The sequence below is a fragment of the Myripristis murdjan genome, chromosome 5 (assembly GCF_902150065.1).
Source record: "Myripristis murdjan chromosome 5, fMyrMur1.1, whole genome shotgun sequence".
Taxonomy (NCBI): domain Eukaryota; kingdom Metazoa; phylum Chordata; class Actinopteri; order Holocentriformes; family Holocentridae; genus Myripristis; species Myripristis murdjan.
Genome location: NC_043984.1, coordinates 23,241,946 through 23,260,137, shown reverse-complemented (window position 1 = coordinate 23,260,137; position 18,192 = coordinate 23,241,946). Strand labels below are relative to the sequence as shown.

Genomic DNA, 18,192 nt, shown 5'->3' with positions numbered 1-18,192 from the left:
GGTGTGATGTAGATTTTTGGAATCCGTATGTTTAAGGTTTAGAGACTCACTGCGTGTGACTGAGCGTGTTTCAGTGTCAGTTGACTGAATTTAAAAAAAAAAAAAAAAAAAAAAAAAAAAAAAAAAAAAACTGAAATAGTTTACTAACATTTGTATTCATGTTTTAACAGATATGCATTTTGAGTGTTGATGTGTCAAGAAAGTTTAACAAAGTTTATTTTCCACCTGACATTATATGAACTGGAGCATTAGACCATGGACTCCCCAAATGTCTTAGTCACCAATAAAGTTGTGTTTGTTTGTTTTTAAGCCTAATTTTACCGACTAGACACAGTTTTCCCATAACACTATGCTATGATATTCTGATCCAATTAAATTTTAAACTACAAAGGGGTTAAGGAATTTAATTTTGCATGCATTTGCTTGCATTACTGTGTACATGTTGTTGTGTTTTTGGTTTGCTGAACACCAATACTAAGATTTGACTTGAATCACCCAATAGAACAGTTACATACAGTAGCCTATATCAGTGCACTGCTACTTAGATATGCCTTTACTTGAGTTTGCTTCATTTGGCTGCTTTTTTTTTTTCTTGGGTTCAGAGAGGAATCATGTTTTAACAGTGACTGGGGAAATCTTCTCAAACTATGTCCAAGATGAAAGCATGCCTCACATCTTAGAGAAAAAAAAAAAAAAAAAAAAACATTAAAAAATTAAGGTGCATTTCTGAAAACAAGAAATATCTTAAGTCTTATGTTTTATTTAATAACCACCCTAAATATATCCCCAGAGCTACAAAAATGTAATAATAATAATAATAATAATAATAATAATAATAATGTCAGTAAATGCACAGGTATAGCTACAGTAACATCAAATCAACTTTTTGCAAGGTAACCCTGTAGAGGGTTCATCTTGTCAGTCCTTTTCTTATGTTATTAAAATGCTGCTTTTCTTTCAGTCCAAAGCATTTGTTGCCTGACTGGAGATCCAGTTTTCCCCAAAAGAGTGTTTCTTTGTGTGAATTTGCTACCTCTTTTTTTTTCTAGTTGTGAATAAACATAAAGTTTGTTTTTCTACCAGCCTGTTGCACTTCTTTCACTGACCAACATTGCTGTCTGACCAGAAATCTACTTTTCCCTGTGTAGGAGTGTGTGTAATTATGTTTCTTTGTACATCTGCATTTGTGTGCTTCTCAGTGTGTCTTCCAGTTGTGAGTAGTGGTGTAGAGTTTGTTTTTCTGCCTGTTCACATGAGCTCTGTCACTAATGGCTGGACAACTCTGCGCCCCCTCTGATTGGCAGCCTGAAATGGGAGGAGCCATGATGTCACTCTTATTGCTCCACCCTCTCTGCCCAGTTTGTGTGCTGCAGACAGAGCAGAGAGAAAAATAGCAGTAGTGAAATGGGAGGAGAGAAAAGAGAGAGACTAAGAGTGAGAGAGCAGCAGGTGGGATGACATAATATGCACTGCAGCAAAACTGCAGCAGCACTGGAACAAAGACTCTCATTCACATAGAGTCATGCACAAACATGCAAAACCTCCATAAATATGTTTGATGTACGCCCATTCACATGCACAACATGGCCTTTATTCCCCAGTCCCTTTTGTAGGTGGAGGCATTGACTGAAAATATTCTGAGTTTCATTTCACAGATATTCTGTAGTAGAACCCTGCAAAGTAGAGTGCAGATTTCTGTCGTCGCCCATCTCTTTTGGTAGAATGCACATTTTCTGTTACAAATGTCAATACTGATTTGCCTTAATGCAAACAGCCATTAGCCCTTTGACCATCCTGCTCACAACTCTGTGTCCCTCTTCTATTTCTGTAGATACTCAGTTCAGGATGTCCATCTTGGAGCGTCTGGAGCAGATGGAACAGAGGATGGCTGAAATAACCAATCAAAACCCCAGTTCAGAAACCATGGCAACCAAGGGTGGAGGAGTCGAAGGGGGAGGAGCCACTGATCAGCAGTCTCAAGTAAGGCAGGAAGAAGTGATGTAGTTTGGGTGCAATGTAATTATAGCGCAGCTGCTATAATAATAGTAATAACAAGAAGAATCACTTTTTTCTTCTATAAGGACTTCAAAAATAAGTACCAGCATATATAATTGGGTAAAACAAGGGACAGAAGCATCACAAAAGAAAATTTTAATTAAATTAAAGAAATCAGTAAAGGCCGTTCAGATTAATTTTGAGCTGAAGTTTTTTTTTGTTTTGTTTTGGATTTTTTTTTTTTTTTTTTTAGCTTTAAGCTCCTTCATTCCGCAGTTTAGAAGCACTGTAAGAAATAAGCTACAGCCAGCAGTGTTCATTCTTGACTTTAAAACTGTAAGACAGACCTGCCTGAGTATCTTACGCTGCCCTCAGAAGCTCTGTGTTGTAGTTGAGCGCCTGAGGCCGTGTTCAAGCAAAGCATTTTTTTTCTCAGTGGCCACCATATATACTTACATGAAACCCTATGGGATGTGATTGTTGAACACAAACAAAGCATACAATCCAAAACAAAATCCTCTAAAAGTGCTGCGACAGGCTTTTTTTGTCTTTCAGTTTTTTCAAGTTCAACTTTTCAGAAAAAATGCCCTGTGACGCCAACAACTTTATTATTAGCTGACTAATTGGGACAAGAGGAGTGAATACAGAACTTTGCTACTCTTACAGTTTGTCTTTTTTATTTATCTCACCCCAAAAAGCGCTCTTGGTAGGACTTTTTTGAAAAACACCGTAGACGTAATGTCAGATTTTGTGACATCTTGAAACTGATCTTTAGTATCACCCAAATACCAGTAAAATTTCACCCAGGGTTCACCCAAGGTTAACTCACCATTCCCTGTTTCTCTGTCTCCGCCTCTCCAGATCTCCCCCGAGCAGAGCTCATTTGAGGGTCGTGTAGTGGTGGTGTGTGAGAAGATGATGTCACAGCCATGCTGGGTTTCATCCAATCAGCTCGTCCACAGCAAAAGCTCCCGAGGAATGACCTTACTGCATCTGGCTGCAGCTCAGGGCTATGCGGGGCTCATTCAGACACTTATTCGCTGGCGGTGAGAACACACACACACACACACACACAGACACACACATATACACGCAGACGCACACAGAAACACAAACACGTGAACACACAGATGTGCAGGTTATTTCAGTTTTGTTGTGTTGTTCTGCAGCACCAAGCATGCCGACAGTATTGACCTGGAGCTGGAGGTGGATCCTCTCAATGTAGATCACTTCTCCTGCACTCCACTGGTGAGTGACCAGATTTTTTTATGTGTGACTGAGTGTGCGCAGGAATAAATATTTTAGTTTATATGCATACCCGTGCCCATGAATGACTTGTGTTTTCCCATTGCCCTCTCCAGATGTGGGCATGTGCTCTGGGCCACACTGAGGCAGCGTTGGTGCTTTACCAGTGGGATCCAAGAGCTCTGGCTATCCCTGATTCATTAGGCCGTTTGCCACTCAATATTGCTCGATCCCGAGGCCACACTCGATTGGCTGAGCTTTTAGAACAGCTGCAGCAGACTCCTCATGCTCATGGCCAGCCCACTGACACCTGGATGGACCGGTGGAGCGGTGAATCACAGCCCAGTGGGATAAACGACAGCCCCATCCCTAACCCTAACTCAGGTGAAGAAGCTTGCTCTCTTGTGTTGTTTCCTCCCAACGAGGAAGAATTTTTGTCACGTTAATAAATCAGTATGTCTTGTGTGATAGGACTAAATATTTTGTCTTTAGCTTTGTTTCCATCCAAATTATTTTTTTGAAAATTATGCAAAATAAAATGTGAATCAAGGCACATTGCCCTCAACAACATCACACTTTTTTTAAAGCATGTATGTAAATAAAGTTTATTTATATAGCACTTTTCACAAACAAAAGTCACGTAGATGTTCACAAAATAACAGCAAGTAAAACATTTAAAATAAAATGAAATATAATGAAAACAAACAGAGCAAAATAAATAAACAGACAAAGAACACATACATAAAAACTAAACCCAGTCTAACCTGAACAGATGGATCTGTAGCTGCTTTATAAAAGTGGCGAGTCCACAGTTTTATAATACAGGGGAAGATCATTCGATAATTTTGGTGTTACCCCTCCAAAACCACAATCACTTTTAGTTTTACATCTTGTTCAAGAAACTGAGGTGGGAAGGTGGGAAGACCTAAGTAATCCACTGGCAGTGTAAGGATGAAGTGCTCACTCAAATGTAATGAGGTGCTTGATCAAGCAACATTATAAGAAAAATTCTGAAGTGACTTCTGAATTTGACTGGAAGCCAGAGCAGAGAAGCCAAATTGGGTGTGAAGTGAGAGCTTTTATTGGACCTAGTCAGAAGCTTAGCAGCAGTGTTTTGGCCAACTGTAAACACTACAAGCAATAATGTAAAAGGGGGTGAGATAAAGACAGGAATAATCATCTAAACCATAGGCTATGGCACAACATACTTGAGTTTGGCAATGGCTGTAGGCTATTAAGTAATCATAGTTGGGCAACCAAAGGTTCAGAAGATAAGGCGGTTAGATTACCTTCTTGCTCTGGGAAAAATGGTAATAACAGCCCTGACTCAGTTGTGCATGGCTTTCTTATAACTCTGTCTATCCACACATAACGTTGACTTTCCACCAAGTTTGTTGTCATTAAAAGGGGTGAAAGCACATGCTAGAAATTACCCCAATTTATCCACCTCAGCCAAGCCTTAAAACATTTTGCAAAATTTAAGAATTTTCAGAAAATGTCTTTGTTTCCATCCATGTTTTTTTTTTTTTTTTTTTCTTCTTTAAGGTGTTAATTCATATTTACCACAAAATCACGTGGGAGGAAACCCCACTATTGTTAGCACTCGTGAATTCTCCTAAGCTCCTATTTATCCGGTCTCTCTGTGTCTCCAGAACTGAGGAGACCCAGGACTGAGGGACAGCCGAACAACCAGACTCAGACCCAGAGCTGGAGCCAGACCGGACACAGAGCACCACAGGGCAACCAAGGAGACCAGGGAGGCCCACCTCCAGCCAAGAGACTCAAGCCCAGCCCAGACACCCCGCAACAGCTAGCTAACTCACCCCCCGGCGCCAACAACCTCAACTCCCTCCTCAACTCTACTCCCAGTCCTAACACCCTCAGTTCTGCCCCACCCAGCACCCAACAAACTCAAACCCCTAAACTCAGCTTCCAGAACGCGCCTCCTCGGAGCTCCAGCCCTAATCGGTCTCAGCTCCCCAGCCCTCCACTCTCCCACCTGCAGGCCAGGATAGGGGGGTCCGGAGGGGGCACCAGGTGGAGTCTGAGACAGGCTCTGGGGCGCCGCAGCCTGGCCAGGAGGATTTTGGGAAAGGAACGACTGGCCATTCATCTGCGCCAGAGAGTTTTGTCTGACAGGGGAGAGGAGACAGAGCTGCTGACCTATCAGGATAACACAGATGACTTGCAGGTGGGTGAGGCTTATCTATGTCCATTCCTCTCTCACTCACTCACATTCCTTACTCAAAGTTAGACTCTATGTGTGCAATATACACTGTATACTGTTAGCTTGCACGTGTGTGTGTGTGTGTGTGTGTGTCAAGTCAAAAGAAGTTTATTGGTATAGCCTTGGTCTGTCTAAACTACTGGTACAGTCTATAAAGAGACACTCCTAGTAATTGTGCAAAGTTAAATTTGACCAAAAGATAGTGAAAATAAATAAAGTTTTTTAATAAATAAATAATAAAGTGGACATCCCAAAAATGGAGAGGGAACATGCTCTGCCATCTCCAGTTTTCAATAAAAATCTAATGAATAGGATGATGTAAGCCTGTGTAATATTTTATATGTTAGAAGAAGCACCATGACATCATATCTGGCATAAATTGGGAGTCAGTGTAAGGAGGACCGGATAGACGTCTTGTGGTCAAATGTTCTTGTTTTGGTCAAGATGCTGGAACCAGCAGTTTGTATAAGGTGTAGATTTTTATTAAAAGCACTGGGTTACAATGACACAAATGACAGTTTTCACATCAGCAGTTGTTAATATAGATTAAATTTAGTTATACAAGCAAGTGAGATTGAATGTAACATCAAGATTTTTGATGGTGGTTACTGTGTTTTCAAACTGACATCTGTGTCTAGTTGGCCTAATTAATAACATGTCTGTATTGTCGACACTGGGGAACAGGAAATTTAAGGAGATCCATTGACTGATTTCAGATAAGGAGCTCACTAAGTTTAGGAATTTGAAACTGTCACTCAGTTTCGGCAGAAAAGCAATGAAAATAAATGACAAATGTAGAGAGGGGTTTATCATGGGTGTAACATATAGCACACATCTGTGCGAATAATGCTTGTTCTGTGTGTTTTGTAGATGGACATGACGATGCTTGCTGATCACATCATGGAGGCCTCATCTGGCAGGATCAAACAGGAGGCCTCAGTTACCATGGAGACCGAAACAGTCCCAGGGAAGGTGGGGATCAGCAGTGATGTCAGACTGTTGTCTGGTTACCTTGGTGATGTGGAGAGGTAAATCCAAAACCCTTCCAATTTCTACCGTATTGTTTTTTCTGTTCACTTCCCAATTAAATTGCATAAACCTCTTGTTTGCACACTCTGAGACTGGATCGGTTTTATTTCAGGTTTCTCTACTCCAGGCCCCAGACTGCAAGCCCCAAACCAAACTCTCTCTCAGGGCCTGAGGATCAGGAGAGTCCTCAGGCTAAGCAAGGCCTGCCCTCCCCCTATGACTGGAGCTCCTTCCTCGGTGCAGCTATGAAAGAGGAGAGGTTGAAAACTGACTCCTCCCGTCTAGCCATGACTGAGGCAGAGCAGAGAGAGCTGTATGAGACCATCAGGCATGCTTTACACTCCCTCAGAAAACACAAGGTATATGGCCTACACCCTTTTAGAAAACACAAAGTATGGAGACACACACTTTAACTTTCATCATATTTTATTGCACTGTACATACTTACTTACTTACTTATTTACTTATTTATTTATATGCATTGTTTTTAATTGAACTGCATTGAAGGACTGTTGCCATACAAAATTTCATCATACATGTTACAGAGACAATAAAGTAATACACTAATAAAATCTAATTTATCTTCCACTCTGTTTTTCTCTCACATACTTCATATACAGTCGAGAGAGCTTGAGATAAGCATGGCAAGACATAGTTGGGCTATGTTCAAAAGATTTTACTCCACTTACAGTACAGACACTGGTACAAACTCTGCTGTCTCTCTCCCCAGGGTCCCATTCAGGAACAACGCAAAGAGATTGCAGCAGTGGTCCAGCGCTGCTATAAGAGATTCAAGCAGGTTGGCTTTGTGCACCTCGATTTTTTTCAGAGCCATATTTAATGTCGCCATCAGAGTTTCTCACATTAATTATTAATTTATTCACTGTATGTAATTATTCACACAGAGGTTATTCTGATTCTCGGACTAGTAATGCTGCACATTATATTACCACAAAAAGCAATCCTTAGTGATTTCTATGCAAATGTATTATCATCAGTTGTGCAGTTTCTCAAAGTTATGAGTACAGAGTCAAAAAAAAAAAAAGGGAATTGGTACATAACTAGTGCTGATGGGCTTTGTAACATTGTCGTCTTCTCTCTCAGTATGCACTTTATAAGAGGATGACCCTGGCAGCCATCCTGATCCAGAGTCGTTTCCGGAGTTTCCATGAGCAGAGGAAGTTCCAACAGAGTCGTAGAGCAGCGGTCCTCATCCAGCAATACTACCGCTCCTACAGACACTCCCTCAGGTACGACACGCATCCACACACACACACACACACACACACACATCCAAGATATATGTAAGTTAAACTTTCTCGAGCATGTGTCTTCTCCTGCAGCAGCCTCCTCACTAAGAAACAGAACCAGGCTGCTCGCAAGATCCTGAGGTTCCTGCTCCGATGCCGCCACAGGTGAGGCATAGAGCTCTGCACACACTAGACACATACCCAAAGACACATTCTCACACACACCAACATACATGTGTGAATACCCACATGCAAGTGCACTTGCAGGCACACACACGTACGCATGCACACACTTAGAGCCCACTGCCACATCTCCACTCACTACATTGGCGCTAATAGTTGGTATTGTTTTACTGTTCCTGTGAAGCCCCTTGATGGACCATAGGCCTCTGAAACGGGTGAGTATTCTCTCTCTCCCTTTTTTTTCTCTCTCCTTCTCTCCTGGTGGCTGATGCCTGTTTGCATGTCAGCTGAGGGAGGGGGAGAGGGGAGATTGCTGGATTATCATCCCTCCCTCTCTCTCTCTCCCTCCATATCTCTCTGTCTCTCTCTCGGTCTTTCTCTCTCTGTCTCTTTCCCTCTTCAAGATCTGCTGAATGATGTTGGTACTTCTGCATGACTGACAGATAGATAGAGGCGGGAATCTTGCATATGATCTTCTTGGGGGCATGTTTGGAGTGACATCACTAGGGGACTATTAGTGTCTTGCTTGGCCTGCCAATATCTTTTCTCTTGTTTGCTTTGATGAATGGGGAGGATAACAGGAGTGTGTGTGTGTGTGTGTGTGTGTGTGTGTGTGTGTGTGTGTGTGTGTGCGTGCACATACATGTGGGAAGCGGGGGTTAGTTGTTAAGAAACTTTCCCCCTTGCTCTGGTCTCTGTTTAAAAAGCCAAACACATGCTGCCAGACACACACACACATTGACACACATAGGCAGAAAGCCCTCTGAGTGTCTCTAATGTGCGCTTGGTTTTCCCCCCAGGGCCAGAGAGCAGAGAAAGGCCAGGGGTCCTGAGAGCCCACCGCCAGGCCCCACACACAGCCCCCTCAGCCTGTGAGCAATCTCTACACCCTTCCCCCCTCCATCTCCCCTTTATCTTTTATTTTTTTCTCCTCCTCCCCCAACTCCCCCCTTTTCCACTCTCCCTCCTGTTCCATCTTTACTATTCTCCCTCTTTCTCTCTCACCCTCTCTCCCCTCTTTTCCCAAGAGGGTAAACTCTTCCCAGACAGACTGAGGACAGGATAGGTGTCCATCATGGCAGCTCAGACAGACAGACGCTGGGTGGAGCCCAGGGACCTGGCTCTGACCACAGCACCACTGATCCTCCTCCGCAGTCCCACTGGGAGGCCATCACATTAACCTCATGGCATCTTTGCACTCTTCATGGGTATGTTTTTTTGCAAGTGCGTGTCAATGAGATGGAATGAGACGATGAAGAAGCACCCGATGCCCCGACATCCTGCTGTTTATGGTGGAGATGGGATGTGGGGAAAGGCTCCTGTGATGGACAACTGGCTCGAGATGAAGGCTACCTTGACATGCAGAAACTATACAAAACCTGTTGTGTTTTGTATCTAAATAGAGATCCATGTAAGAATAAGAAAACATAAACCAAATATCACTTCCATGTTGCATTTGCATGCAAGGTTTTTTCGCTTACTCCTCCTCTCCATTGTCTTGAAGACCAGTTGTGGCAAATCATTTTGCAGACTCAACATAGGACATAATCACCAATCACTTTGACTCACAGGCTTACAAACCTGTTAATCAGTCACCCGATCAAAGGGGGAGGAACAACACTTGAATGTAAGAGGGACACTGTCAGATAAGGGTTGGGGTCTGAATAACGATGTCTTAATTTGTTACATGGACTTTGTATGGAGTCGTTCTCAGAGGCAGCACTTTGCTAGCCTGATGTGGTGTGTACGTGTTTGTTGAATTCAATGCATGTGTTTGAGCTATGAGCTCCTGCATGCTTGCCAAACTGCTTTAGTGTTGTTTCTTTTGTATTTCTATGTGTAGTTGTGTCTCACTTATGTCCTCATCAACTTATCCTTGCCCTGTGTAATGTGAACTGTGTAAGGACAAATGACTTTCTTCTTTTGGGTGCTTTTTTTAAACTTTATTTATTTAAGGGTCTGATTATTTATTTAATTGGCTCAAGAGTGGTTTAGCTTGAGACTGGTTTTTCCCCCCTTGTGTGGTAAAATGTGACATGTTCCAATGGTTAACTGTCTCTGTTAGTTTGTTCTTTGCGTGAACCTCTAAATCCTAGCTGTGGTTTTGAGGAGAGTGTCACATACCATTGCCTTGACTTCTTCTTTACTCTGAGAGGTCTCTATGCTTGCTCTGTACAGGACATGGGTCCTATACTTGCCCCTATACAGGGCATTGGTCCCCATATTAGCCCATATGGGCAATCAAATCCATATTTTGGACTATTACATATTCCTGTATATAAACTGACGAGGTAAGGGGATATGAGGACCCTGAATCTTTTTCATAAGAGGACTGTATTTAAGATTATAAATTATTTTACTCCCATAATGAGAACTTAAGACAGAGACCTGGGTACACAGGACGGCTGTATTGCTTGTAAATAATGTAGATATTACAAACGGAGTAATGTGCATGAGATTTAAGACAAAGAAGCAGCAAAAAGAAAATGTTAGTGGCTATGGACTGTGAGAGGATTTTAACTACTTCACTTTAAGAGTATCCAGTATAAGTGTTACTGAAAAGAACATTTTGTTAAAGCATGCAACTGAAAAATCTAACGTTAGAAATATAAGTGGGAAAACAAAGTTAGCTGAAACAATTATCTTTCAAACAAAACATTTACACTTTGTGCTTCTGTTTCTTGGCTAGCAAAAATTAAACCCTTTTTGCCAGTGGTGCCAATTATTATGAATGCTATTTTGCCTACCAATATGTTATGTTGGGGAAACCAACACCCAAAAGATATCAATATGATCTACAGAGGCAACACACATACACACACACACACACATGCACACACACACACACACACACACACACACACCATAAACAGTATAGATGATATAGTAATAGTTCAACCATAGACCTCTTAAATCTTTTGAAGTTTGTCGAAGGCAGGTTTATATGGATGATGATGATGATGATGATGATGACAATGATGACAACAACGATTACGATGTTGATGACGTTGACGATGACGATGATGATAATTTAGATGTGAATGCAATGACAGATGACCCAAAAAAGGGATGAGGGCGCTACATTCTTTACAATGTGGTTGTGCTTCAGCAACATACTAGCTTTTATTAAGACCATTTATCACACCAACAGTGTATCCAGCCTGGCCTCCAGCCAAAGCTTTCCATTTTAAAAGAGAATGTCTCCTCTCCACTTTCTACATATCGTTTAATTAAGCCTCCTTTCTCCTCATGTCACTGCCATTGTATGACCTGTACATTAGAATTCTAGACAGCTCTGTTTAGAAAGTGCCTGCTCACTAACAGAAAAGTGCAAGCTAATATCAGGAACCATCTATTGTATGTTCTCCAAAAAGGTTACCAGGTACCTGTTTATTTTCCTAAATTGTGTGTTTAAAAAAAAAAAAAAAACAACTGAACTCAAGGAAAGTGTTAAACTTGATGATCCAAGTCTAATTTAGAAGCTCTAATTTGTCGGTGGTATGAATGAATGCTTATGGCCTGACAATTCTACGTGTTGCTTTATGACAGAAAGCAGTAATACAGTATCACCTTTTTGCCCCATGCCTGTGTGTGCATTTTGCAGTATTTGTAAAAGAAAACCATAAATGTCAAGCTTCTGTGTATGATAGGCACTGTCACAAGAGTCTATTCAAAGATCCAGCATCATTGTTTGAAGGAAGGTGTTTTCTTTTCTTTCTTTCTTCCTTTTTTTCCTTTTATTGCATGGACTTTTTACATTGTCGGTCTTGCCTCAAAAATGTTCTTCCAAAATTGAACATAAAGCATAACCCTGCAGTTTTCCAAAACAAACAAACAAACAAAAAAAACTGCCATACCCACCCTCTTTTATTCTGTCTTTCTCTCACTTCTCACTCGCACACTATCGATGCACACACGCAAACACACACATGCACTGTCAAACACAAATGTACACAGCAAATACATTCACACACACAGTAATGCCACACTCTCTCTCTCTGTGCTTATGTCTTCGGGAACAGTTAAATCTCTCCCTTAGATTTTACTCAGGGTTAAAGAACAGGGAGATGGTGTGTGGCGTGTGTAATGATCCGCTAACACACAGGGTTAACTACTGGTGCGTGTACCTTTGTCTATGCATATGTATGTGTGCATATATGAGTATTAGAGATGCTCCGATTGATCATCCACCAATCGTCTGCAAACATTCACTCCAAAAATGGAAATCTCGGATTGAACCTAGTCTGATATTCCAAACTGATTTTGTGAAAGCAGAAAACTTTATCATGTTTGCTTCAACCAAGCTGTGTTGCACTCCTTATTCAAAGAAAACACCCCAAATTCTTCATATTGTATCACTTTACTCACATCAATTCAAAATAAAATTGTTTTTTGCTATTTCTACAACTCTTGCCCAGAGAAACAAAACAAAACAATCTTTGAAAGGTTAATAAACGCACAAGATTTTTTAGTACAAAGAATTCTTAAAACAGCTGTAAAAAATAAGTATCAGATATGTATCCCCCTGATTTTATTATTTTTTAAAATGTATAAGTAAGTTAAAAGAATTCCTGTTGGAGCATCTCTATGTGTGTTCCCCATGTTTCTGAATTTTGACCCTATCGAGAGACAGCCGTTGTCTTACTCGGGACTGAGCTGTCAGGAGCATTCACGCTACTATTTTGGCTGCCGTGTGTCTCACTCCATCACTTTATCCCACTTAGGACTGCCCCTCCTCTCACATCACCACCACTAATGTCACAAAGAAACCTGGACGCTGGTCTAAATACTTTTAAAACTTGTACAGACACACGCACACACAAACAAACACACACACGCAAAAGTGCAAATGCTCACACATGCGTACGCAGACACACACACACACCTACAGGAAATCCACCGATATTTTCATGTTTTCAGAGAGGATTGTGACTTTAGAAAGAATACGTAGAGTAGAAAAAGTAACAAAAGATATTGCCATAGAAGACAGTTGGTAGACATGCGCAGAGATGACCTCTGGCCCCAGAGGTCAATCTAGAAATGAATGCTATAACCCTTCAGGCCTTGTTTTAAGAGAGCATGGCCAAACACCACATTGCATGCTAGAATGGTAGACCCTTATAGATAATCTATGGCTAGACCTCTCCCTGCCTTCCTCTTCTTTCACCCCGTCTTCCCTCCTTCATTTCCTGCTGTGTTCCCACCTTGCCTGCCGTTGTGTTTTCCATGCCTATCTCAGTCTTTCCATCCCTCTTTTTTGTAGCCTAGTTTTTACTTTTTCTTTTTACAACTGTGCATGCACAAGCATCACTAAATTGTTGATGTTTTTAAAAAAATATTTTGTTGCTGAGGCCATGCAAAGTGTTTTGAATTGCCCTTATATGTGGAAAATGTCTTCTGAATGCTTTACATAATTTCTGCTGTAAAATGAAATCAGAATAAAAAGAAAATTTGCACTTTAACGTTTTTGTCTGGTATTTTTGTCTTCTCATCCTGAGAAAAGAAGCAATTGCAGCTTGTCATACCCACTTATTATATGCTATGTACAGACCCTGATGCAAAGGAGCATTTCTAAAATTTTACTCAGTCAAGTTTAATCCAATTTAATTCTAAGACAGTGTACATTAGCTGCTTGTTTTTATTGACTAGTGTAGTGTCCATTCAAAACATGCCTGTTAGGAACAAGCTGACTGCTTGGCCTCCAGTATTGCTGCTTGCAACTCTCTGGAGAATTGTTCATCCAAACAGCTTCACAACTTCAACAACACACTTCCTTGGGTCCTCAGCAAAACACCCACCAAGTTGATCGGATGAACAGTTGTTGAGAAAATCGAAGCACAGGCATATAAACAGAAAGAAAGACAGAGAGTCCTTGTGTTTTGGGTTAGATTTAGTTAAGATTAAGAAGATCTGTGTTGAGATGTGTCAGCCCATTCCAAGGGTTTATGAGGTTTCTTTGTGTACTTATGGTAATGCTGTCAGTTTTGAAGAATTATTGACAACAATGCAGACACCAGAGCGGAACGGAAACATTGATTTTAAATGGATCAGAAGCTGAGGCTATGTTGTGTGGGTTAAGAGTTTCCCTCAGGTTTGGATCTTGATGTTCGACACACACACTGCATTGATCTGCAAACTCTTTCAGTGTTATCATTCATCTTTGTCCAAGGCACACTTTCTCTTGCAAGGCGATGTGTTTTCTCAATGCCTTTTAATTGCCTCCTGTACATGTAACCGTTTCGGGATTGCATTGGTCATGGAGCCTGAAGTGAGTATCTGTCTGCCCTTGAATATGACTCCTGTTTCCATTGCAAGTTCATCCCTAAATGACCAATAAGCATGTGGGTCTTTTGGCAGATCTTTTATCCAGTCAGTTCTTTCAGTGCATTGAGTCTGAGGTCCTTTGCAGTTTCTGTATAAAGCACATCCTTTTCTTCAAAGGAAAAATGTATTATTGTGACGGTATGAAACTCTAGATCCTCAATTTCTGCATCTATTCCATTGATGTACTCATATAGTTCAATGCCACCATGATTTTTGAGGTTTGGTAACTGGCTGAGAGTATCTGCCAGGGCTGTTTGGGTTCCAGGCAGGTACATGACTCCGTAGCTGTATTCCTGCATCTTTGTCAGTATAGACTGGAGTCATGGTAGTACAGCATGCAGTGGTTTTCCACATATGGAGATAAGCAGTTTGTGATCTTTGATGTGGTATTGCTGTATCCCATAAACAATAGCAGGCATTTCATGCTGTGCTGATGTATCTCATCGAGAGAATGCCAAGAGTGTGCAAAGCAGTAATCAGAGCAAAGGGTGGCTATTTTGAAGAAACTAGAATATAAAACATGTTTTCAGTTATTTCACCTTTTTTTGTTAAGTACATAACTCCACGTGTTCATTCATAGTTTTGATTCCTTCAGTTAGAATCTACAATGTAAATAGTCATGAAAATAAAGAAAACGCATTGAATGAGAAGGTGTGTCCAAACTTTTGGCCTGTACTGTATAAATATATTTACTCGATGATGGTTTAATAATTTTATATTCGTTTTTACCTATTTTTTGGGGGCCCCTGTCAGGCAAGGGCCCTTGGAATTGTCCTAACTTTTCCCCCATATACAGCGCCCCTGGATCATAGTATGTTAAGCAGGCATCCTCTTTGATTGTTGACTTCAAGTTCTCAAACTAGCAAACTCCTCAAGGTGTGAGATTTTTCTGCACACCTTGGTATTTAGGGTGATAGATAGGTCAGTATTCCCATAAACATATGCAAGCCATCTTTATTCTGGGGAGTTCGCATTTTTGGCATGTCTCTGATCTGATACCATGAGCTGATATGATACCATGGTCTGTGTACAGATTATCGAAGAATGAGATGAGTTGTTGTGGAATTCATTCTGTTGGCTGTGGTCATTTTTGGACATCTGGAATCTGTGATGTTTGTTTTGTGGTGGTCTTGAAAGTACTTCTTGGGCCTCAGCAGAGATGCTGTTGTCTCTGAAATCTGTTCTTTTTGCCCAGAGTCCTCTACTACCACAAGCAGGGCACAGGCACGAGGCAGCTCATTTCTTCATCTTTATTAAGTGTTCCATTTTCACCGCCACCATGAGGTGTTATTAATGCAAATGCACCAGAGTAGACCTAGTTCAGGTGTGCCAGAGCCACGTGGAGCTCAAAAACACATGGCAATGTTTACCTTTTTCAAAGTAAGTGTGGCATTAGTGCAACAGATTGAGATGATTGAGTTCACCTGGCTGCACTTCTAACGTTAGAGCTGGTCCTGCTGCTGTTGCCTACTTGTTGTCAGAGACGGTTCAGTAAGGAGGGATGAAGTGAATGTGAGCACAGATAATGACCGATTCTTTTGCCCCATGGTCACCAAAATAAATATCAGACCTACAATTCACAAGACACTTAACTTCCAAGCGTTCTTACACAAAAATGGCATATTTATAATCAAAAAGTAACAACTGAAGACACAAATGAAATCCTTAAATGGTTTGCATATGACACAGATTTCATGTCCAGTAAATATGACATGAGGTTTTGAAGCTGGTCCGGAAACAGCCTCACTGCATATTGCACACTCATGAATCAATGTACAGCTTAAGCTTCCAGGACCTTAAGGACAAGTTTAACTCTGCAGAATCAAGATCACTTTAGATATTTACAAATCAGAGACTTTATTGATAAGAAGTTCCCAAAAGGGTAGTTGGTACTCACCAAAAGATAATATCTAAATTATATTCTGCCCTTCAAAATTAAAAAAAGATCATACTCTGAATATTACAGCATGATAGGAGGCAGGGGGTAATTTTAAAGTAACAATGGAGGAATGGAATAGGATCTGCAGTCGGCAATGGTCAGCATTCAGTTGGGAAAATTTAACTCGATTCTTCTGCACCCCAACGCAAAAGACTAACTTCTCTAATCAGATTCTCTGCTGGAGGTCTTGTGAAAGTGCACTAGCAAATTATTTTCACATTTTTAGGAATTGTCCCTATGTGGCTCCGTTTCAGATAAGTGTTCATGGGGTCCTGGAGGCTGTGTTTAAGAGAAAAATCCATTTTAATTTCAAAATCATGTACCTTGGTGATCCAGAGGCACTTCACTGTGCAAAGAGAGATAAACACTGAGGGTGCTGTTAGTGGCAGGTGAAAATGGTTAAAGAAAGATATTTCAACCATAACTGAGTGGTTGTAATTTATAATATATACACAATGGAGAGTATTACATTTAAACTAAGAATTCACATTGATATTTTTGATTTAAAATGGTAATGTATGCGCATGATGTTTGTGCATGCATGCACAGTACATACAAATGTAGACTTTGTTGTTTACTTAAAAGATGGAGCCTCCCCATGTTACTGTAATTCCATTTGTGTTTTTATTTGTTTGGTTATTTTTTGGTAATGTGAACCCAGCTGTCATGTATGTTTTATTTTTGTTTGCCTGTGTCTTTCAAAGAAACGCTCAATAAAAGGAAAATAACAAAAAATGGCATATTTAAGACAAACAAATCAGGAGGAGATGAACTTTGTTCGAGGGCTGTCTCTTCTCTCTGCTGGAGCTGAACCGCCTCTGGTTTCACTGCAGGGCTGCCAGCGCTGCTTTCCAACCACATACACAGAAACTGAAAGGGACTTATACATGAAATCACAGATTAATAGTTAAAACTAAAACAGGGGTTGTTCTCCACCTCTCCCCGCCTCTTGTGCCATCACAGGTTTTTCTTCCTCTCTCTTCTCTCCTTGTTTTCTCTCTTCCTCTCCAAAACTGTTTATTACTTGGTTTCCCTTTCTATTTTCTCTTTTTTTTCCTGTGCCCACTCCATTTTGTATGTTTAATATTACAAGTATAAGGGAATGGAATATTATAATGATGATTACTATTATTACACTGGCTACTATATTACTATATTATCACTGCATTATTATTATTATTATTATTATTATTATTATTATTAGCGCTACACTATTACTGTTATCATTATCAGTATCATTATTACTCCTTTTTCTTATGTCTATTCTCCCCCACCGAACAGTTTCCTGATACCACACAGCTGTGTAATGTCTTCATGCCCTAATGTCTTTATGTCTGTAAATAGGAACAATGTTTGTTGGTGTTAATAATAATTAAAAAGGGTCTGATAAAAGATTAAAAAAAAAAAAAAAAAGCAATAATCCATCCATAGTCTGTCAGAAATGAGCAGATTGAGCAGAAACAGGCTGCACTCCCAAACGACCTGGGGGGATGGAGGAGCCATGACCGCACCCACTGACATGTAGATCTCATACCACGAGCGCAACGCGTCATCTTTTGCATTAGAGCATCATCGTGGAAGATTAATCTGCAGAAGTCATTCATTTCATACGCTGCCCCACAGCCAATCTCAAACGCTAATTTATGCTGACGTGTATTTAACACGGGCTACAGTTCATTTAGGAAGGCAAATGTCCTCATGTTGCGCTCCAACAGCAGAAACACTATAAATAGGTCATTAAATGGTTGCCTGACAAAGTGGGGCAGGTGTCCACATAGGTATTTTAAATTGCATTTTAATTTCTCTGTGGTTGATTTTTAAATAAAGAATGGCCACTGCGGGATATGTTTGCCTATTCCTCATTCACAGTTTTATTTTGGCTTGACCTATGTATTAATAAGATAATTACTTTCGGACAATCATTCATTACTGTTGTCAAAATTAATTCTGCAGTTTGGATTTTTCTCTGAAGTCACTTATGTGTCATGTACAACGTTTTG

General features: G+C 40.6%; 1 protein-coding gene across 1 annotated transcript in view; it reads left to right on the top strand.

The window, feature by feature from the left end:
* LOC115359142 (calmodulin-binding transcription activator 1-like) overlaps positions 1–13,391 on the top strand; it is a 61,462-nt gene extending 48,071 nt beyond the window's left edge. Inside the window, 11 exon segments of the mRNA XM_030051488.1 lie at positions 1,832–1,980; positions 2,857–3,041; positions 3,165–3,243; positions 3,357–3,624; positions 4,893–5,431; positions 6,338–6,495; positions 6,609–6,855; positions 7,227–7,295; positions 7,601–7,746; positions 7,840–7,911; positions 8,730–13,391. Of these exon segments, the coding sequence (XP_029907348.1) occupies positions 1,832–1,980; positions 2,857–3,041; positions 3,165–3,243; positions 3,357–3,624; positions 4,893–5,431; positions 6,338–6,495; positions 6,609–6,855; positions 7,227–7,295; positions 7,601–7,746; positions 7,840–7,911; positions 8,730–8,805 (1,988 nt within the window). The 3' untranslated portion in view covers positions 8,806–13,391.
* Positions 13,392–18,192: the final 4,801 nt, after the last annotated feature.